The sequence below is a fragment of the Metopolophium dirhodum genome, chromosome 2 (genome assembly GCF_019925205.1).
Source record: "Metopolophium dirhodum isolate CAU chromosome 2, ASM1992520v1, whole genome shotgun sequence".
NCBI classification, from domain to species: domain Eukaryota; kingdom Metazoa; phylum Arthropoda; class Insecta; order Hemiptera; family Aphididae; genus Metopolophium; species Metopolophium dirhodum.
In genome coordinates this window covers 37,342,856-37,367,449 of record NC_083561.1, presented here as the reverse complement: position 1 = coordinate 37,367,449, position 24,594 = coordinate 37,342,856, and the positions used below count along the sequence as shown (strand labels likewise).

Here is a 24,594-nt window from a genome sequence, read left to right as displayed (position 1 = left end):
TGGACGTGAGAGTCGAGTAAAAATGTAGTATTTCGCCGCGTACCGAGTAAGCGCCGAGTCTTAAATATGATATCGAGTGCCGGGCCATCGAGTAATTGCCGGGTACTCGGAATATCTCTAGTAAGAAGGTTTATTAATAAACCTATGTTAACAATAGTGGGTTATAGTAATATTTAGGGTAAATAATATTATGATAATTGGTTTAAGTTAAACCCACTGGCCGCTGTTTTTAAGAACCATAATATATATTTTGTTGTCAAACGTGTAATAATAATTATTGTGAAAATTATTATTGTAATCCTTATTGTAATTCAAACAAAAAACGCTAACCGCAAACATACCTAATATTATGGCAGTAGCTAGTCCGCCATTCGCAAAAACTACAAATTATCGTTTCAGGTTCGTTTCAGCCAAGTATTGAAAACGAAAAACAAATAACACCGTGTGGTTTTCATAATACTACTATAGTAGTATCATTCACTGCGTACGGTTTCAAAACAACAATAAAACGAAACCGTCCAACGACTGTGCTAATGATAATATTCTTGCTGCACTTGAAAATCCTGCATATAACTCGCATCATTCATTTCAGTCTCTACATTTATAATATTATGTTTTTGATTTCAACGCAGCTCACTGATTATATTGTAGGGTCGGCACTAGAGTCCGGGGAACAATAATAATTATAAGAGAACACGGTAGTATTATATGTCCATAAATATTTATGGCGAAATATAATAGCGAGGCACACAATAATATCACATTATATTATACAACATAATATGACGCTCTTTGAGTTGTTAATAATATAATTTTTAATTCACACTATATACATAACTTACTATCCTGCTCAACTTGAAATCCAAAGTGTACGTTTTATTTTATCGGATTTAATTGTTCGGAAAACAACTCAAAAAAAAAAAAAAGGCTAACCATTCTGGCAGTTTTAAGTATTGTAAAAATGATTGTTTTTGGTTTTTTTTTATTGAGGCAAACACTACGCGTTGTTACTCGCAGACATTCCGTAAATTATAACACAAGTGCTATTGTATTTTTGAAAACAAATAATGTTATCAATGCCGATTTAACAAACCAATCATAATCCATCATTAATATTGTAGTTCAAATAGAAATATAGATTTGAAATATAATATATTATAAGGAACAATCGATTATTTTTTGTACAGCTGAGTCATAATTGCTATACATAACTGAAAAACCCGTATGATTAAAAACGGGTAACTTCCATCAAACGAGTACATATTTTTTTTTATTGAAAATGCATTATATTTATAGATTTTGTTCGTTTTAAATGCATGATATTATGTAGTACCTAAAAAGTAAGGCGAGATGAATGAATTTGATTTTATGACCCTAATCTAGAATAATTTAAAAGTAATAATATTATCAAAATAAGAAAACCCAAAGCAAGAGTTTTCTGTATGAATAAATTATGTATTATAAAATAGTTTTTAATTTTTCTTATAACGCAGCTATTCTTATACATTTATAAAATAATGTATGTAAGCTCTATGTATATTAATTTGGATTTTACATAATAATGTTTTGTTCCTCCCCCATTTTTATAATATAATTAACACCAAATTTGGTTAAAATAAAGCCTTGGTTGGAGTGGCAAAAATAATTGTTCCGGAGGCGTTAATTTAGATGGTTATCGGACCTTATCCAAAATATTTTTTCCGCCACTTTAATGACGAGTTTGTTATCCTACTTTATTACCTAATATTATATCAATATATTCATCGTGGATTTACACACAGATATAATGTTTAATAAAATTTGTTAATAATTAATAGCAATAATAATAATTTATACATTATAATACTAATGACACGATATCCGTCTACGTGGATAAGTACCATTAATAATCATATCATGTTATGTATTATGAGAGATATTTATTTGATAGTCTATACACCGAAGTAGGGTGTGACTCTGCATTTCGTTCAACTGTTTCAAATATTTACGGACGTGTTAAGCATCGAATGTATCGCACCGAACGAATTAAACATTAATTAACTATGAAATTCGAAAAACGCACAAAATATTTCGCTAGTTAGAATGGAGAACATTTTCAAATTGTGTTTGAATCCAGACCAATAGTGTAGAAATCTGTGAATTACTAAAGGTGCCACGTATAAATACCGTTGTAATTCTTTCTCGATTCTCGTGAACCCTGTATAGCGCTCGAGTACTTCGGATATGTCTGCACAAGAATTTGTTTTGAAAGGTTTGAATTTATTATTTTTAAATTTAGTAGGTAAATCCGTGGAACATACCGGACGACAGGTGTGCGTGGAAAGCGAACGTTATACTCATTATTTCTCAATTCATAATATGTTATATTAAATCATCATCGCAGCATCGAATTGCTGCACAATTTAGATAAACATGGTAACACTGCCGCCGCTGGGACCAAGTACGATTTCAGGACCATAGGTCCAATAGCACAGTCATAACCCTAAACAAATTGTCAATACCCCTTTCATCGGGTTCAATAATAAAATCAGCCATGTGCCCATGTTATTCAAGTCCAATATGCACTATTATTTCTATGCAGTGAATTTAGACCCAATATTTATATTTTCATTTTAGACCTCTACTCGGCTGCAACCTTTAAAATAAAAAAAAACTTTACTAATCGAGAAGAAATGTTGAAAAAAATAGTAAGAAACGAAGATAAGCGTAGTAATAAATACAATAATGAAATCAGGATTTATCTGAAAGCTGTATCTTACTTGGCGATTAAAAATGCTCAGAAATTCATGTAAAGATATTTAGATATTATAGATGTATAAAATAGAGTATGCATGTTGTATTTATATTATGTATTCCAACAGAACCAGTTTACCAACTTTGGGGGGAAAATGTCTAATGGAGTATAACAAAGAGAGAGTAAACAAATCATTTAATTTATATAAGTTATTACCATCAGCTGTTTCACTCCCACCTCGTGTTGTACATTTAATAATAGTTCATATTGCAATGAACAAATAATAATAATAATAATAATAATAGGTAATATTGTGTAACATATTATGAACTATTTAATTTTATGTTGACAGCTGCAATAAGAACGATGTTGTTTAGACCAAAGCCAAAATCGGACTAACCAATTTATTAATGTCAGACTAAATTGCAATTGGATTAAATTTCTCGTCGGGTGAAATTACGTCCGTTGGACCAAACTCTGCAGGTCTACCAACCTCACGATTGCCTTAGATATAGGTCCGCGTAAGTCGTGTACTCTTTAATACATCTCACGAGGTGCCTCATGCGAAATTCACCGCGGATTCACTGTACATATATATTATATTGTATCGTCGCGAATCGTCGTGGCTTTCTTTTTGGCGGTATTCGGGCCAAAAGCATTCGTCTTTGTTAGGAAATACCGCCATTGTTCGGTTGGCGCCCGTATGTTTTCGTACAGGCGGCGGCGGCGGCGGCACCCTCATTCGTTCTTATATAATATATGTTCTATATAATATCTCCCTTGTTCGGCGGTGGCCGTCATATTTCAACCCCAAAGTTACCCTTGTCCAGATGGGATAAAAAAAAAAATACACACCCACACACTCGTTCGTGTGTGTATATATAAATCCCCGGCACCGGTCAAATTTATCCAACCCGAAGCCGATTTCTGGATTTCTAGACCGCTCTGCGGGCGCAGTGTAGGGGCCGTTGCCGGCGTACACCTGTTCGCGCAGTGCACGCTACACACACTAACACACACACGAACAATAAACGAATACGCAACCCTCCGGATTGATCGCGATTTAATGGACCGATATTACGCGGTTACACGTCACGCTATTCGAATCAGAGAGATCCGCGATTGCGAAAATTCCCGATAACGATTTTAATGAAATATTACGATTTAATCGGTCCGACAGCCACTGGTATACCGCGGAGCACCGTTCGAGCGTTTTAATAATTATAACAGTCGTCCCCGTCATCGATGTACTGCTACAACATATTTATATGCAGATAGGCCCAGTGCCATATTTAGAGGGGGTGCAGGTGCGCAAGAGCGATACACCGGGACGCCATGGCTGAGTGTGTTTTATAGGAGCCTCGGGTCGGTGTCCTAAATTTTCAAACACTGCAGATAAATTATGAAGAATATCGAATAATGGTCGAGAAAAAAGTATTTTAAGAAATTAACAGCATTCGTTTGTTTTGAAGCTATAATAATGGACTTAGTTTTATTAAAAAAGTATAGGATCAAACTGTTGTCCCTACTTGTGATTTGATTAAAGAAACACGTGAGGGTACCACTTACCTAGTTGAAATAGTTTCTCTATTAAAACCATCAAATATACAATTAATGCATAAAATATCTTGTAATTAGAGTTTTAAGTGCACTACAATATTAGTATAGTTTTACCTAGTGTATTATTCATAATTCATATAATATTACACATAATTATTTTGTGGCACGCGTATGATGATATGATATGATATAATGAACATGGCGTACACCTGCAGTTGCTCTTGAACATTACCTTTTTTTTGTACCAAAATACACTGCAGTTGCTCTCAACAACAACAGTCAACCGCACACAATTACAATATCATACCTGGCACAAAATATAGAAGAGGTAAAATAATGATACAATATATTTTATTGAATATCACAATACTAATTGAAATACGATGTACCAGATACATAAAAAAAATAAAAAAAATAGCTAATGTCAAAATGTTTAATTTATAAATTATTTTCGTTGTCTATGTGTCTAAAACAGCCGCCGGGGGCTACATACTGGTGAATACCCGATGGTATTATAATATTACATACGGTGTGATGGATATAATAATAATTCGTTAAACTTTTTACTATTACATACAAACGGCCAATTAGTCCTAGTTTTAACTGAATGTGTTTTCATTAGTCAACAAGATTTTACTTACACGGTTTCCCAGCGACATTCTTAAGACTTAATATAATGAAATTGAATTTAAGAAATAACTATATTTGCAAACGAATTCAATTTGAATAATTTTATTGAACACAATATACAGATGATTGGTATATGATTTGAGTATAATACCTAAACATTTATAAGAATAATAGTGAATGTACAAAAAAATTTAAAATATTATGATTAATGTTTAGATAAATATTATACTGTTACTCGTTTATTTGTCATTATTCACAAATCTTCCGTGATAATAATAATATTATGATGAATTATGTATGATGAATGTCGTCACTTAATGTTATAAAAGCGTACGAATTCGTTATTATTATCTTCGAGACATAAAATTATGTCCAACAATTCCGTTTTATCTTTTATACGCTTTCAAACGCTGTATTTGTATTTAATTATATATCATAACTGCAACGTCATAATATAATAATATTGTACACCAAATACCATTGTGAAAATCACTATATTTTGCACCCCATTTGATGTCGTACCTACTGTAAAATTGTAAAAAATACGAGACGAAATGTTTTAATAAACGGATTGATAACATCAGAGTGTTGTAATAATTCCACTGCGTGGTCGTCACAGTATGCAGTAGGTAAAGTGTCGGGTCATATAATATTTATTATAAAGTGCGTTTTTACGATGCCATTTAGAAACGAACTTTTTTCTATATACACTGCACTTATGTGGTAATACCTACGTCCATATACAGAATATAAGACCTGGGTGATATTATAGGTATTTACCTCATAATTATTTATATTGAGCTGCGGTGACAATATTCCATAATAATAATATAATAATATGCGATATCGAGTGTACAGTTTTTATTAGCAACCTATAATAACTAAACGACACAACCGATAACCATGCAATATATAATGTAACAGTGTACGGCAGTATATTGTAATAGGACTTGTGTCACGGTGAAAACTGTCCACCGCCGCCGTTAAGATATATAATATTATATAGCTTATTGCAGACAATAATATAAACGAGGGCGTCGTAAAAGCGCACCGAAAGCTTTAAAACGCGATAAATAATATAACGAAACGTTTATTTTTATTTTTAAGACGAGAAAAATAAATAGTAATAACATAATAATATAATATATTGCGGCGGTATCGACGATAGTTGTACATAGAATGGCCGCACAGTATTACAACTTTTTTAGATTCGAAACATGTAAGGTTTTATTCTGAGCCCCCCCCCCCCCCTCCCCACCACCACCAATATCACCTGTCATCTCACTCCGTTTCAGTCGTCGTCGTTCCAACACACACGTGCACCGAACTCACGACCGCGTTTGCCAAACAGTGTTGTTCAGTGCTCATGACGTATAGGCTGCTGTGCAAGGGCGAGTTTATTGATTTTACGTCGTAAAAAATTCGCTGAAAGTATATCTAGCGTGTAAGAAGTAGTTTAAACAAGAATAATATAAATTATTATTATATAGGTATACGTGGCGTGTACATTACCCGCTCAATGTTTGCACAATTCCGGTCCGCATTATCCTAGGTATTTGTCCGTCGACGATCTGAACGCCATCACCGCGTGCACCGAACCTCTCTCTTATTCGGCTCCTCGGGGCCCCGACCGTCCCTAAATCAATTACTGCAGCAACGGACGTTCGGTCGATCCACAGGAGCCGCCGCACGTCGCGTCCACCTACCTTCGCCCCTCGAATTCGCGCGAGAGTGTTTACTCAGCCGAATTGATAGCCGCGGTGTGCGGTGGTATACTTTACGGTGAGTGGTGTGCGGTACACTGGTACAGCCGCACCGTTTATGCACCGGCTCATACCTACGGCACGGCGTGCGAAAAAGTCACGCGGGGCGGACGGCGTTCGCGTTTCCGGGGGACCGTTATGCGCCTTCCCGATTCACGTCTCGGCCCACGTTTCCCGGCGAAGGTGGGTAGGAGTTTAGGACGTGTTTATTATGTTGTTTTTTTTTTTTTTCTGTAAGCGACGAATTCGCTTTCCTTTCTGATTGACATGCTGATCTGAAATTCAATTTTTCGAAATACCTACAGTGCCCGTGGGGTTCATTGCACGTTTCGATCACCGCGGTACATACGATATTTTTATACTATTATTACGCACATAGGTATATGCTGGATCGCATTACCTTTTTATACCTTTCAAACGGGCATTTTGGACCGGATTTCCTAGATTTTTTAGTGTATTTCTCACTCGTTGCAGCAACACACGCATGGGCGGTGTATTAAATTTCCGTTTTTAAATTTGGTACATCATCGTTGATGAAATGTCCGTTTAATTCGTAAGTACATAATGTAAAGACTCGTGAACGACCCAAATGAAACCGTGCGGAGGTCTGTATAATATATTGTAAATATATAAATATAATAGCATACCCGTCAATCCACTTAAATTTTGCGCGTGACATTTTTAATAAAAAAACGGCATGCATAGGGTATTATTATAAATTATAATGTAATATTAACAAGTCCAAGCAATGAATGTCACATTTTATTATTGTGGGTTGGGAAATATTTTTTTTTATAACGGTAGGTTTTTATAATAGTTTATAAATAACTCAGAATAGTGTAGGTACCTAGTATATAATTTTCATTGTTGTATAGGTACTTGTATGTTATCGTACGAATTATGTAACTTAAAAAATATAAATTACTGATATATGTAACTGTTTTATAATTTATAAGAACAATTTATTGATCATTACTTTTACTCGCTGTATAGGTACCTATTATTTTAATATTGTATGACCACAGTACGTAACCGAAATAAATTGCATACGCCGGTAGATTAGGATTTTAGGTTGATTTCGACCTGGTTACCTAGTGGTGATGAGGTGGAGAAGGGGGCTAAGCAAACCGTAGCTCAACCTATTCTCGCCCGCGTACATGCGATGTTTTTGCGCGTGCGCAGTCGCAGTGTACGTTTTGCAAAATATATAATACAACAGCTGCGTCGGTGTAGCCCGGGCACTTGGTCATACGGACTCGGTCTCCGTTCGCGGATAATTGATACAAATGGTTTCGGGAACGCATGACAAATCCCCGGCCCACCGCCTCCACTTCCACCACCTATCGTTTTCGTCCCTCTGCGAGGAAGGTGTGCACGGGCCCCGATGACGACTGTGCCTGTACGGCGCGATATACACGCGGCAACGTGTAAAGCCAACAAAACGCCTCACGCGCGACCATTTTAAATTCGATCCGAATCCGTATTTTCGTGTTCGGGAGAGTGTGTAGCACTCCTCCCCGCCGAGTCCGCCGAACACTGAACGGATGCGGCCAGTGGGTGAGTGGGCAGAATTGTGCTGCTGCTGCTGCTATAGCGGTCCGCGTGCGCGTCCATCTCTCGCCGAGCTGATTGATGATGCGAACTGCAGACACACAGACTCGCGTGTGTCCTTTTCGTTCACCGACTCTCTCTCTCACCACTCCCTTCAATCCTTCGGTTTACCTCGTATTTTTCATCGCGTTCCGAGGAATTGATTCCCATATAATTCACCCCCGAGTTTCATATACATTATATATACTCACCACAAACCACCCACCGACCGTTTTCTACGACATAGATATACATATATAATATGGCCTCACGCGGATCCCGTGCATAGTAGCCGTTAGATAAGAACGAGACGAATGATAAATTCGGTTCGTGGTCCCGTCTTCGATCGCAGTCAGCCCTCCAAACCGTATACGTATGAATATTCTAAAAACCCACCCGCTATAATTGGTTGGCCAAGTACCTACGAATGTTTCGACGGTTTTTCCTTGGTTCCATCACGTATATTTAATATGTATTGTTTTGACGTGCATAGCAGTCGAATACAATCGTTCAAAAGATTTATTAATGATCCGAAAACGGATTAAGTCCGAGCCGAGAAACTGACCAGCAAAGACCATATTATTGTTATATTATGTTCCCTTCGTAACCGATGCGTGAATATAAAAATCAAGTTCACCGTCTCTTGAAATCTCATCTTGAGGATTATTAACCATGTTGCGGCATCCACGTCGTTAAATACTCGTGTCGTAAATATGCTTCCTAATAACTGTTGGGATCACGCTTAAATAACATTTCCATTTGCGTGTACAGAAAGAAGCAAAACAAATCGAGTTCAGAAACTTGTAAGCTCTTATTTATTTTTCTATTCGAAACACTGTACTTTCTATCATCGGCAGATAAGTTATAACAAATCGGACTACTCGATGCGAGTGATGTATAAATATGTTTCATAACACTGGTAACCAAGGCTTGAAATCAAAATGAACAAAGGTGGGTAAGTGTTCGCTCTGATGTACAGAATTCAATGATTAAATATCATTGTATACGAAACACGATTTGAGCGGTGACATTTTGTCAGTGTGGATATTTTATATTATTTTTATATTGTTATTACTTATCATTAATACGGTAGCCGGTAAGTTGAATTAATATTATAATATTACAAAAAAATAACTAAAATCGTTGTTTTTGGGTATTTAATATGCAATTTCTTCCAAATTTTAACATAAAATAAATATAAAGAAAACGGTGTTTTTATAATTTAGTGATTTTTTGGTTACAAAATAACCTATTTAAGTGGAACCTTGTTTTAAATTGTGAATCCTTAGCTATAAAAGTTGAACATTTTATAAACTTTTAACTACAAAACCATTTTTAAATTTTAAATTTTATAAATGTTGTTAAACATCGCTTTAAATTTAAATGCTTATTAAAAAAATTTGGCCGAAAATTTTTTAATATTTTTCAACTGATATTATAACAATATATCAGGAACATTGTATTAAATTTTGATAATTTTTGGCCCAACAAATAAAATCTTATTGATATTTATAGAAAAAAAAACTAAAAATTGAAATTATAAATTGTCCGTAAACAGCTCAAGTACCAACTAGATTCACTTTCCTACCAGAAAATATACTGTTGAAGAAAATCTAAGAAATTTTACTGTCCTAAAAATTGATGACAGACACAAAAAAAATTTTTTTTAATTAAAAAAACACACACATCATTGTAAAATTAATACATTCATTGCTCCGCTCCGAACCTAAAAATGTTATAATGTAATAACTTCAAAATAAAATCAAAAACATATTTGATAAAACAAGTTTTTACCTTGAAAATAATCGCCTTGTATAATATAATTCCTCCGATAGGTTAGGGTAGTCATGTAAATTGAAAAACTAATTATCTCTAAAAGAAATAATTTAATATTATAATCGATATTGCCTATAGTAGCTTGATATACATTACATTTATTTGACGAAAAATATGTTCAAAATGTGATAAAAAATCTGTGGTTTATATCCGAAAAACTTTTTAAATTGTAGTTTTAGTACCTACTCAACTCCATCTTTCTATTCGGTAGACTTATTTAAGACAAATAGGATAATAATATGTAATATAAAATAGTATTATTTCATGACGTACTATTGATCATCGTTAACTTAAGAAACGTTTTTTAAAGTCTATAACATTAACATTTTATTCTTTTTATATATATATATTTTTATAGATCATCAAAAATACTCATAAAACATTGTCACTAAATCTTAACAAGTTTATTAGTTTTTTCAGAAGTATAATATAAAACGTCTTACAACTCTATTATTTTTTTTTATAATAATAATAATAATATATATTTCATTTAATAGAGTCGGTCAAATGAAGCAGTTCAAAAGTGCATTTTTTTATTCAGGTTTTAATAATTATTAATGTTAATTTGGATTCTGAATAATATATATAAGATCACTGTTCCTAATTATGTCACACACATACAAACTAACACACAATATATTATAATTATAAGCGATGCTCGTTATAGTGATTTCTATACTGTACCAGGGTTTGTGCGTGTTTTGTAAATATTTGCTAAAAAGCGAGACTATAATATTATATGCGTGGGTATCGACATACCAAGAAAATTAATTTACACCAAGCGAAATTCGAACGAAATTTGATTAAATTTTCATTCGGCGATTTGAAATTATACGTTATTACAAATGTACCGGGATAAATTTCATACATAATTGAGTAGTCTGCGATGTTACAATAATAATAATAATAATAATATAGGTATATAATAACCAAACCATATTATTATTTTTATATATTTCATGAAATGTAGCATTGCTCTCGTCGTTTTATTAATCTTGATAATATATAATCTATATTAATGTCACGACTATATAACGCCGCGCCGGTGTGGCGTTAAGCTATGTTATTGTTAGCGAGCTGCTGATTGAAAAATCCACGTTGAAAAACGGCCGAATCGTCAATTATAAACACGCAAACAATTTAGACTATAGGTGGTTTAACAAAAAAATTTACGGTGGATACGATGGTAAGTATTAAACGAAATCTCGCTGCGAAATTATTATTAGTCCCTGCTAACCTAGCAGCCGGACGTTAGGAATTTCACACGGTCCAAGACACGTCGCGTTCGCTGGTAAGCAATTCAATATTATGTTATTATATTATATTATAGCGAACCCTAACGAGGGACAATAATGTGCATTCGCGGGCTTAACAACCATCGAAACTGTATCCGGGACTCCGTAGACCGAATTCGTGATGATGATGACGATGTGGGGGGGGGCACTTCCAAACGAGATATCTCGTCAATCACTCCGGTTAGAAATTTACACAACGGCCGCCTGTGTACAGTATTCATATACACATATATTATATTATATACGAAGTACGCTCGACGACAAAGGTCTGAGACTTGTTCTATAAAATATTATAACCATATAAGACGTTTATAGAACCACAGCGTTCGTTACGATAATAATATTTAAATCTATTATGTTAGCTGCGCACAAGGATATATATTTCGCCTTCCGCCGCGCCGACTTCTGTCCACCGTCCTCCATCAGTGGAGTATAATATTATTATTCTGTACAGCGTGAAGTATATACGCCGACTAATAATTTAATTTCACGTAAAACCTCGTGTCGGTTGTGGATAGTCCGTGTCAAATGTTTTTTTTTTTATGTCGTTCGATAAATATTATATTATGTTAAATAACATTGCGCTAACTTATAATAATTATGATAATATGATTGTTGTGAGTTATGACACATCGATATTAAATTACTCGCTGGGTAAACGTAATTATTATAAATGTTCGCACGTATAATTGTATAATTTTCATCTAATTGTACCGGATTTAATTAAATTATCCTTAATAACATAGCGTACATAATGACTACTAAGCGACAGACGGCATCTATACTACTAGGTAGGTATACCTATGCAAATGTATACATACTAATAATGTATAATGTGTAAATGCGTATCGATACCACAACCACTATCGATGTTAATAATAATATTACCTTAATATACTTTTAATCAATAGTTATCTTTCCACGAATTCATTAAAAACTAAATATTATTTAATTTGAACTCGCAATCTTGAGCGTACATCATTATCGAGAAATTATTTTGCATTCCAATTCATCATCATAACAATATTGCATTATAATTTATATCGTTATCAAGGTTTTTTTTATCATACACATACGCGATACGCGTCTCATCCATCATGTGTTACCATAATAAACGGTGATCCATTAACGAGTAGGAAGTGATTGCTTTTCGAAACGTTTAACTTTGATTGTTTTAACCATTTTTCCAGTAGGTACAGTAATATTTCTTTTCATTAAGATTTTTAATATAGTAATAGACTTGGTATTGTGACGTTTTTGATTTTGTTTTAAATAATGCCTGAATTCATGAAAATAGCGTAGGTGGTATGCGGTGCAAACATTTTATGTTTTAAATTTACAAGTTTATAAACGTACAAATATTTGTTGTTTTCATTTAACTAATAATATTAGTTTTTTAATATTATAAAACATATTTTCGTTGAAAATTCCAGTGCACATAAATCGAACATCGATAAAAGGCAGCTATTTATGTATTATTTGATAACAATCACATTTTAAAATATGCAAGTGGAAAACAAAGATAGCTCCGATTTTTTTTTTATATTTTTTATTTCAAATATTTAATTTATATTTGTGTTTACTTAGCATCCCGTACCTTTTATACAAATAACGAAGAAACGAAAAATCAATAATAATTTTACACGATACAATATTAGGCTGAGTAGGTAGTGTGTACACACTAATTAAAATATGTATCGTTATTTTTCCGCTGTGCAAAATGCTTATTACATTGTTAGATTTTGTCCAATCATTAGATAACACCAAGAACATCAGACGTGTTAAGCGTTAGTACGACTTAGCTTAAGATTTTATATTAAGGCGGGAGCCGCTTCATTGGAAGTAACTCCATCAACGTGTAAAGTATACATAATTGTTAATATCTATAGCTCGTATAATATATATATATACCTAATTGTTAAACATAGGCATTAATAATTCAGGGCATTAAAAAAAAAAAATGAATTTGTAAAATTAGAACGTTATTTGAAAATATGAACTTGTAAAATAGAATTTATAAATTTTAAGAATGGTTGCGACGTATTTTTGATAAATAAGTCGTAGGTATTTCAGTACGTGTATAATAATATGTTTGCTTAATACTATATAGTTTAGTTCGGATGATTTTGCACGTTTTGATTTTTTTAATGAATACCTTTTATACAAGAACTAGAGGATTTAGATCAAATTGAATACAATATATATATTTTATTTTTTTTTAATAACCACCGGAACATGCCCGAGGAATAATATTACCCTGTTTGTACGCTATAAAATCGATAAACTTACCGAGAGCGTAGTTATTCACGATTCTCGGCTAACAATGGAAAAATATTCAATAAGTAACAACCTAAAAACCTTGAAATATCGCTAAAAATGTAAATTGAAAACAACCCTTTAACATATTATTCGCGATCTGGCCTCGTTAAGCCCGTGTTCTGATGATAATTTAAAAATACTCAATTAACTAATTGTCGGATAAGCACACATGGCTCAGAGCATGCACGATAAATCACGTACTGCTGTGCAGCGTTCCACTATTTCCACGTATGAAACAGAACACAGTTTATAATTTAATTTTTGTCGAAATATCTTTGCATTCGTAAGTGATTGCTTTTTTTTATTAAAGTTTGACTGTACCTGAATAATTTCGGATTACATTTTTCTCTCACAAATTCTTATCTAATCTATTATTTCAAAAAAGAAATAAATTCGCGTATTGCATTAGGTATAATATAAAGGTATAAACATATAAAATAATATGCCATCGTAATATGAACATTGCTATTGAAAACATTGTTGTATGGGAATGTTACTACATCGATATTTTATTTTCTACTCGTCCTTCTCAGCCATGTCATATTATTTCAGCTTAATGCGTTTCGTGGAAAAACATACCTTGCGGTTTTCTACCGAATTATATGATTCCGCGTTGCTGCAAAACAACAATTTTGTACCGATAATACGTTATGCATTATTATTTTTTTTTTTAGTCATACAATTATGTTTATTTTACATTCTAAGAAGATTTTCCCAAGAAATAAGAAAACTATTGATAATTTAATCAACTATGTTATACATATATCATTTTAAATGTCTTGATATAAGTATACTATGTATGTGTAATGATTGTTAAAAAAATATTTGACACACATCATTAGATCAAACTTACCACGTAAGTTTGAAACTAAGCTAAAAAAAGGTGGACAAGTTGGTGTCGCCTTAAGGAGGATAAATTTTTTGAAAAAATATGTGGTGCCGTGGTGAGGTGAAAAATTACAATAAAAAACAATAGAGAGATGTCATCCCGTATACACCCCACACTTCAACCACTCTGCAGTAGTTAATGTTTAGATATCATAAGATCCCATTTGAACATTTTAGTAAATTTCGGGGAAAATATACAAATTATAATGATCGTTCAATGCTTTATAATGCAAATTATTATAGAATTTTTGAACGTTTTCTTTAATTTTTGTAATATTAAACAAAAACCTAATATATTTTTAATTTAGTACATATTACTAAACGTTGGAGTTGTAAAGACGTATTGATATAACAATTTATACTAAACAGATCAAAGGACAAAGACTATTAGCTATGGTGTAATTTATCTAACTAATTATATGATTTATACTAAAAACACTTACGTTATATTATTATATACTTATTAATGACACTGGAAAATCTAACGGCAACTGAATATACAATCAATAAACTTGTCCAAAATTATATTTTGTTGTATTTATGACATAACCAATTGTAACCAAATGTAATTAGTTAAACACAAAATATAATATATAATTTATATTGCAATTTAGTAATTATTTTGGTTCCTTGATTAAACTCACAAATAAAAATAACTCATTACATTTTATTTTATTGACTTACGTTAGGTTTTAGGGTAATATTGAGGTACTTATATACTCACAATATTAATAAATTAGAGAGACAATTAATTACTATTGAAATCTCATTAAACCATAATTGGGTAGTTTCCCTAGACTATATATAGTACATAGGGTCTAAACATTGTAATTGCAATTTTACTCATAATTGTAAATAGAACCTTACATAATAGAATCATTATTAATTTTTAAAAAGTCATAACTAATTGTATTTTTGTCTTAGAGAAAATACATAGCAATATACTTGTACACTTCTTCAAAATACTAATAATTTAATAATTGTTTTCATTTATAATATTGTCCATTAACTTATTTGATAACACTGTCTCATTATTTCGATTTACACTATTAATCTTTCCAAACATTTCGTACGAAGAAGAATATAAACAAATTAAAACATTTTTTTCTTTTATTTAAAATGTTTATACAAAACATATTAATGTAACATACCCATCGTACACGAGTTAACTATATGATAACTTTAATATATGTATAAATGTATAATAATATATACTATGTATTTATATTTTTTGTACTAAGTTTATTGTAATCTACAAGACAAAAATAATAAATATTTTTTTCTTAAATTTTCAGTCGTATATTTATTTAACAATATCAAAGAGCATGTGCAAATATTAACATAAAAATATAAAAGTTTATTGTGTAATTAATGAAACTTTAAGTTGCGTCAAAGAAATAAGAAACATCAAATATCAATTAATTAAATTACGGGGGAAAAAACACAAACAAAATAATTACTTAATTATAAATAAAACCGCATTGGTAATATCTACCTGATAATATATATATAATATAGCGACATTAAGATGAATTGCCTCTGCAGAAGAAAAAAAAGTACTTTTACGTTTCTCGTTTTCAACGTTTGTTTCTGTGCTAAGATAATTAGAGTTTTTGGAAATTAAACGCGGCGAAAAACGATTCAACTGTTATTATTATTTCAGTATAATTTTTTAATGAGTAGTCTTCGCTTACAGTATACGATTGTCATAACGACTCGTCAATATATTATATAATTTGTCTATACGAGGAACAGATTATTGGATAGTGTCGGCGACTGCCATCGCTTATATCAGAACGGTTTTGTCATTTATTTCATCGGCTACAAATCTATTATAATCGTCTGGTTTACTCAATTATACAAGGCTGGTATTATATCATTATATTATGTCGTGTCATTACCGAGACATAGGGTACTTAGGTCATAAAATATTTCCATCACACGTTTCCACGGCCCTGCAGGCTGGCAATTCCTCCTATCGTCATTTCTCAGCGCAGATTCTCAGACCCCAACACTCACTTCTTCAATGTCCAACCTTATATTGTTTGCTCGACGTAACAAAGTCATACAATTTTCCAGTTTCCTTCTCGTTCCGGGTCACTCTATAAGGGCACAGTTAAATATTACCGCTGCAATAGCGCATAACTTTTATGATATTATGACACGTATTTGACTATATTTGAGCGTCAAATCTCAATCAGCGGTCGCCAATCTACCCAATAGCTACAAGTTAATATTATAACTCCTCTCTGCAACGTACCGTCTAATATTCAATCAGTATACTTATTTATTAGCTATTATTATCATATGTGCATCGTTACACCTCTACAACCGTGTATTCGTGTTACCTATATTTATTGTTATAATGTTTTTAACATCACCCAATTTCCGATATTACCGAGAGTTTATTACAATCAAACGAATAATTAATACATTTTATTGCGTTTAGCGTGGGCATTATATAAATAGGTTTAATAAAAAAAAAAAACAATTTCAAAAAATGTGCGATTCCGGCGATGACAGGAGAAGAGGGAACACAATTAGCTAAGCTCACAGTATGATTCTATGGACTCTATAGTATATAGTGCTAGGGACGTGTCACGTGTCACGTGTATATCGTATAATGCTATACTACAGCGGTCACCAAATGGCGGCCCTCGAACAAATTTTATCCGGCCCGCATGATAATGAAAAAAAAGTATAAACCGACAATAATAAGTACATAATATGTATTTGTTTGATTTGCCACCCGACAGTTGTAGCTTTTTTTAAAGTTTTCAATACTAAACGTTATTATGAGACTTCATATAAATCATTTGCCAAAAATTTTTCAGTAATTTGTGAACTTTGTAAATTCAGAACCTACACAAAAAAAATTAAGTGCACGAATCATACAATTTCATATGGTTGGTTGAGAGCAAGGCTCACCATTTTTCTCAATAATTTTAAAGTTTTAACCAGATTTTCTAGTTACATTATAATTATTATAAATTTGTATTTTATTTTATTTTAATTAATATAATCGGACAATTATTATTTTATTTCCACTAGGCCACTATCACTAAGTTACTGTTGCATTATAATAAGTAATATGTTAAGAATATTTGCTTTAAATTTTGATGGACCCCGAAAATTTTCAAAATTCCCAATGTGGCACTCCAAAAATAGTAATTGGTGACCCCTGTTATACTACATCATAAACAATTTTCAGTGTATATGTTTCACGATATATAAAATAAAAAACAACGAAAAAATAACAAATTTTCAAACCTCTAGGAAATACCGAAGTGAATAATAATAAAATAAAATACGATGTTTATGCAGCAGCAGAGGGGATTGATTGCGTTTTCGGGGAGGATCGAGTCGATCCCGGGGGGATTCGATGCAGGACCCCTGCCTGACCTGAGCCGTCCCGCAGCGCTCATCGCACCGAACGGGCACCTCCGCCACAGGGCACGACGGACGATGGGATGAAATTGGTTTCGTTTACCCGACGGACGAAAATATCATAAAAACCCATAATATATACATACCGTTATTTTTGTTCACAGGGTGTTCGTACCAGAGTCATGGGGGCAGCGACAAGAACAGCGCCGGAGGCAGCGGGCGTGACGTCAATGCCGTGAAACCGGACGCCAACCAATACTCTGGGCCGCAATTCGACCCGGAAACGCCCAGGAACGTGACGGCGCTTGAAGGAAAATCGGCGTATTTGACATGCAAAGTCAAGAGTTTGGACAACAAAACGGTAAGCGATTCAATTTGTCTTTATCGTCCGATCCGTGCAGATACGCGTGTTCCGCAGTCGATTATAAATCCCACAGCTGATATCCAAACGGCAACTAATATGAACTCCGATTGTTATTACAATTCGTATGATCACTAATATAGTTTAGAAAAAAAATTATAGGTACGATAATTAATAATAATACATAATATAATAGTATTTACAGTCAGTTGTAGGCCGTGTGTAACACGATAGTGTCTACCCGCATATTATTACGATCCCGGTAATCCATCACTGTATACCTATTAAAGGTGTTTAAATAATTTTGATAAATTTCATAAGGAATTATACTATACAATAGTAAATAAGTACATGAAACCTTTTTCAAGTTCTCTCGGATAAAAGACGTGTACAAGTGTACAACTAAATAATGATTAAAACTGAAGTCGCGTACAATTTAAACATAAATACAGGGCTTGAAATCGATTTCAAAATCGATTTTAAATATCGATAAAAATCGTTAAAATTTTTTTAAAAAATCAAAAGTAATATCGAAATCATTAATGCTGGTTAATGATTTCCAAAATTTATATTAAAATTGAAAAAAGTTGAAATCGATAATTTATATCAATATCGAAATCATATCATAATAATATCGATTTTAAAGAAATTACAAAAAACATTTAATTTAAAATTAAAAAGTATACAGGCATACAGCCATCAGGTCTATTTATATTTTATATTGTTAATAGGCACACGCATTGATATATTGGGTTATAAGTTATAGCATTGACTATTATATACTTACATAATGACCATATTGCGTATTATGCACAATAGTAATAACTAATTACTAGTAATAATTAATAACTTGTGTCTAATATTTTGTTTTCTTGAAAGTTAAAATAGAATCTTTACAATATAGTGTACCTACATATTATAGGATAAAAGGAATCAGCGTTCGACAGGCGATAGTTGTTGTTATTGCAAGTTTTATTTCCATACACACATTTAACTTATTATTAAGTAAAATGCTTGGAAAAATAATTTTTCCATTATCGTACATTATTTATTCCGTATATAGATATTTTGTATTATGGAGGTAAGATAATAATATCTTAGTGCGTGGCGCGTATGTTGTTAAGTTTAAACCAATAACCTAAAATACTAAAATAGTTTTAATAATTTAATTTGCTACGCGTCGTCAATCTCAATCATTACATTTTGTCGATTTGACTGTTCAGTTTGCTGAAGCTTGCCGTGTATGCCGCTCATGCCCGGTTATTAGTTATCACGTTGTAAAATTGTCATATTGTATAATTTTAAATGGGTAGACCTTGTTATTAAAAAAGTCTAAACACTAGGTAAACGTTAGATCTTGGGCATTATTATTTAAATTTTAAATGGTTGCGACCAGGCCCATATTAACAAATATTGCCGCCAGGGGCTAACCTTCATTTTACATTTTTGACCATTTCAATATTTTGCCGCCCCTAAACCTAATTTTTATACTGCCGCCAGGGGCAATTGCTCCTCCGAGCCCTCCCTTAAATACGGGCCTGGTTGCGACAGAAATTTAATTGATAAAGTTAATCAATATCAGAATCTAAAATCTAATCTAAATTTCACATTGATTGAAATGTAAAAGTAATAAAGAATAATCAAAAATGTATAGTTAAAGTTCATAAATTGAAAATATTTCAGTGACATTGAAATAATAATAGTATACATTTGATATTTAAATTTTAAAATGTAATCTAAAATTGAAAAAAAGAAAATTATATTTAAAATCAAAATCATAATATAATGAAATCGATGTATTATTTTTAAATCAAAATCAAAAAATACTAAAATTGATATATTATTTTTAAATTGAAATCGAAAAAAACTAAAATCGATAAATTATTTTTAAATTTAAATCAAAAAGAACTAAAATCGATAAGCAAAATTGAAATTAAAATCGAAAAATTTTATTTCGATTTCAAGCCCTGCATAAATATACTTATATGTAAATGTATATTAATCACCCCTATATACGCAAAGTGCAAACATGTCGATTTTCCGTAGTTACGACGGTCGCGAAAAATTAGAATTTTGAATTAATATCGAAACGTGCACGGCGGCCGTATACGTCGAATTACGAAGACTACAGTCATCGCTCGTCGGGGTAATCCGATTACTAAGGTTTAATTTTCAGGAAAAGCTGAAAAAATAAATATTTAGTCATCGTTCACACAAAACCGTTCGCCTTCGGAATTAGTATATTATCGATGCGTACAGTAAATATCCTAATTGGCATATTGCCGCTGTGTTCTAATTAGCAAAGGATAAAAATAATTATATCTGCCCCGTAACAATTTTAATCATTATATGAAAATCAGTTTATGATAATACATATTAAGTATAGGCCCGATCGTGAACATTGGTGCAACTAGGGGGGTGCAAAACGGTCTTTAGCACCCCAAATTCTAATTTAGCACACCGCGTTTTTTTACATCCAACTATCATTATTATATTGAAATACCAAACATTTTATGTTTTTAAAATATAAAATATTATAGCACCCCACGTCTTAGAAGTCTAGTTTCGGCTATGATTATGCATTTGATAATCATTATTATTATTACTAGCCACCCCTCTTATTTGATAATATCACATTTTTACATTTTACATGAAAAAAGTGAAGCCAGTTTGAATCTCATATAGTACCTATATATATCTGTATATATCTGTGAATAAATGTAATTAAGTTATTAATTAATCAGTTATCATCGACCAAATGATTTATTATTATCACAGAATACTCTACGTCTCTACTATTCACTATATTAACTAGTAGACTATTTTTTTAGGTCCGAAAAAACAGAATATTCTTATTTAGTATCTACATTAAACTTTCACATAATATACCTAACTAAAATACTAAAATACTATTATAATTAGTGAAAAGAAGATCATATAGCAGAAGAATGATCATTAAGGTCATTAAAGTTCACACTTTTTTTAAAAGTTGAATTTTGTGACCCGCAAAATGGGGTGACTTTGGACACTTACCTATAATATTAGATTTCATTAAAAACTGATGTTATAATTACAATGAGTGACATCGGACAATATATAGATATTTAAATTAAAAAAAATGCATTGAATTGAAATAAAAAAAACCTCATACATTTTCGCAAATACAACATAATTTATTAAATATTCTTAAAATATAATTATTTACTTTTCTATAAACATGTCAACTTAAAATGTATTTTTTACTTTTCTGTTTTTACCTATTGTGTTGTCATTTTTTTATAACTAACACCATCAACGACATTTTAAATAACATTAGGATTATAATTCTTATATACGGACGACCACCTACATTGTTGACATATGATTTGGGAATAGTTAATGTGTTAACTTAACAATTTGCACTTATAGGTAACAATTACCATTGATTTTATGGTATATTTTAAAATCAATGCAATTACCAATTAACACAGACAAGTTATACACGGGTATAGGTAACCGAAAACCGCAATCAAATATTTCTATTTGCCGTTGTGCTACAGTAGTCAATGTAGTTATATAATTTAAAAATACAAAAATATAATATTTTTTATTTACCTCCATAACATGTACTATGACATCATTATGTCATCAATAAATATTATTTTATATGGAGGTTATAATAGATATTAATGTAGAGTATCAGTTTTCAACTTTTATTAAACGTGTATTCTAAAATTATAAGATAACTAAAAAAACATGGTGTTGTCCGAATTCACCCCACATGTCCGAAGTCACCGCTTTTTACGGTAGTCATTAGTACAAGAATCTTTGGTACAGACATTTTTAAGACCCCCCCCCTGCGAACAAAGTCTGCGCACGACTATGATTAGATTTAAGTGTGTTTTCTTGTATTGCGAATTGCGATTTATGCTCGTTTATGTATTTATCTTAATAATAATATGTAAAATAATAAATTGTACTGTTGTAACGATCAAAATATAAAAAAATATTATTTAGTCCGAGTAAAAAATCTAAGCTTGTGTTTTTTGTTACGTTTCGATTTGAATAGATGGAAGAAACCGATGAAACAAAATATAATCGCGAAATGGCATTACATATTGATTTACTTTTTAAAATTAATTAATATGTCAAATTCATGACTTCTGAATATCACAAATATTATAATATTACACATGAACTGCAATATTGATAAATAGTATATAGGTATAGTGCTATTTTAGAGAAACTCGGGATTATATTATTATATTGTAATAAAATAATTCCAATGGCATCATCCAACAAGTATAATAGTTAGAACTCCGTTGAAGACTTAAATGTTCCATTTAATATTTGCAGGGAATTTCATGATAAATATTTTATTGAGTTTTATATTGTTCTGATGTTTTCCTGTAGTAAAAAGGTATGCACTACCTACAGTATTATTTTATACAGTTATTTTAGTTGTACAAAAGTAACCAAACAATAATTGATTATAATTAGGTTAAAACAAATTGTTTTTTTAAAACTAAAAATGATATTTTTTGATACTGTACATTTATAATTTGGTGTCGTTGTTTAATTGAAAATTATACGATAATTTACGAAGACAATTTACAACGATTACAACATTCAGTTGTCGAGTGTGTGTATATTATATAGATTTAGACATAGTGCAATATGTTTAATAGTGTTTTAATTATTTTTATGAATTTATCATAAATTAATTTTGAGAAAATTAATCAGCATTTAAAACCTATGGAAATAATTATTTTTATCGTCCGATGAACTTGAAAATTAATCCACGAGCTAATTAAGAGCTTTTATTTAATGAACTTCAGGAAATTAAAAACTGAATGGCCGTCTAGAGATGATTAAAACTAATGATCTAAAAGGTAAAAAATTATGAGTATTTGATTTTCATATAAGTATCTGGAAAAATGTTTTCATAAATAATTAGTTAGTACCTATATAGTAGTTGTTTTTCTAAACATTTTTACTTAACTGATGGGTCAGTACAAATATGATTGTAAAAAACAACTCGTCTCCTCGAAATTAAATTAATCGAATACGACGAGGAACGAATCTCAATTAATTAAAGACTATTCGAGACTATTTCTCTGCAGTTGTTGTATACGCTGTATAGTGTATACGTCATAATAATATTATACGGGATAATTCACCAATAGCGTTTCTCGACCCTTTGTAATTTTAGATTCTGAGTGAAACGATGAATGTATTGATTTTACAATGATGTGTGTTTTTTTTTTTATTTTTTTTTTTTTTTATTTTTTTATTTTTGTGTCTGTGTACACGATAAGTAGTCGAAATAATGCTTCGATTTTCGACTTCAGTATCTTGTTCGATGGGAAAGTGAATATCGTTGGTGCATTGGGGAGGTCAAAATTTTAATTTCCCAGTAGTTTTCAAAAGCGATGTGAAAAACAAAAGAAAAATTAAGGAAAAACGGGAATTTTTACGCAAAATCGATTTTTAACAAAATCGATTTTGGTTATTGGTGTAACTCTAAAACAAATGACCGTAGATGCATGAAATTTTCACTGGTTGTTTATATTTGCATTTTCTATACACAATACAATTTTGAAAATAATTTGACTTTTTTTGAACTGTTTACGGACATTGTCAGTTTTCAGTTTTTTTAAATTTTTTTTCTATAAATATCAATAAAATTTTATTTGTTGGGTAAAAAAGCTTGAAAATTTAATAGAAGGCTCCTAGGTTATTGTTTCAAAGGCAGATGAAAAAAATTAAAAATCCTTAGTCACAGTTTTTTTTTATACACGTTTAAAGTTCAAATCTTGAAAAAATACGGAAAAATCACGAAAATTTGCAAATTATTTTGAGTTAGAAATTCATAAAAAATTTTCTTTTTAAATCTAAGATTTTAAAATCTAATACAAGATTCCTCATAAGTTTGTCTAACTTTATCAAAAAAAAAATTTCTACAAGAAAGTCAAATTAAATTTTTATGAGCGTTTTAAATTCATATTTTTACAACATTAGATATTCACTCGATTTCTCATGTACCGATTTCCTTATTTTCTTGTAATTCAAAAACGAATAACTGTAGATACATGAAAATTTCACTGAATGTTTATATTAGCATTTCCTATACACCATACAATTTTGAAAATATTTTGACACTTTTTGAGCTGTTTACGGGCATTTTCAGTTTTCAATTTTTTTAGTTTTTTTTTTCTATAAATATCAATAAAGTTTTATCTGTTGGGCCAA

The 24,594-nt window shown here is 31.4% G+C and overlaps 1 protein-coding gene across 2 annotated transcripts in view; it reads left to right on the top strand.

Annotated features, from left to right (window-relative positions):
* LOC132939573 (zwei Ig domain protein zig-8-like) overlaps positions 1 to 24,594 on the top strand; it is a 421,440-nt gene that overhangs the window by 279,195 nt on the left and 117,651 nt on the right. For both annotated transcript variants that reach the window (XM_061006819.1, XM_061006820.1), the window contains exon 2: positions 18,167 to 18,363. In XM_061006819.1, coding sequence (XP_060862802.1) covers positions 18,167 to 18,363 — 197 coding nt within the window. The remainder of the gene's footprint in view (positions 1 to 18,166; positions 18,364 to 24,594) is intronic.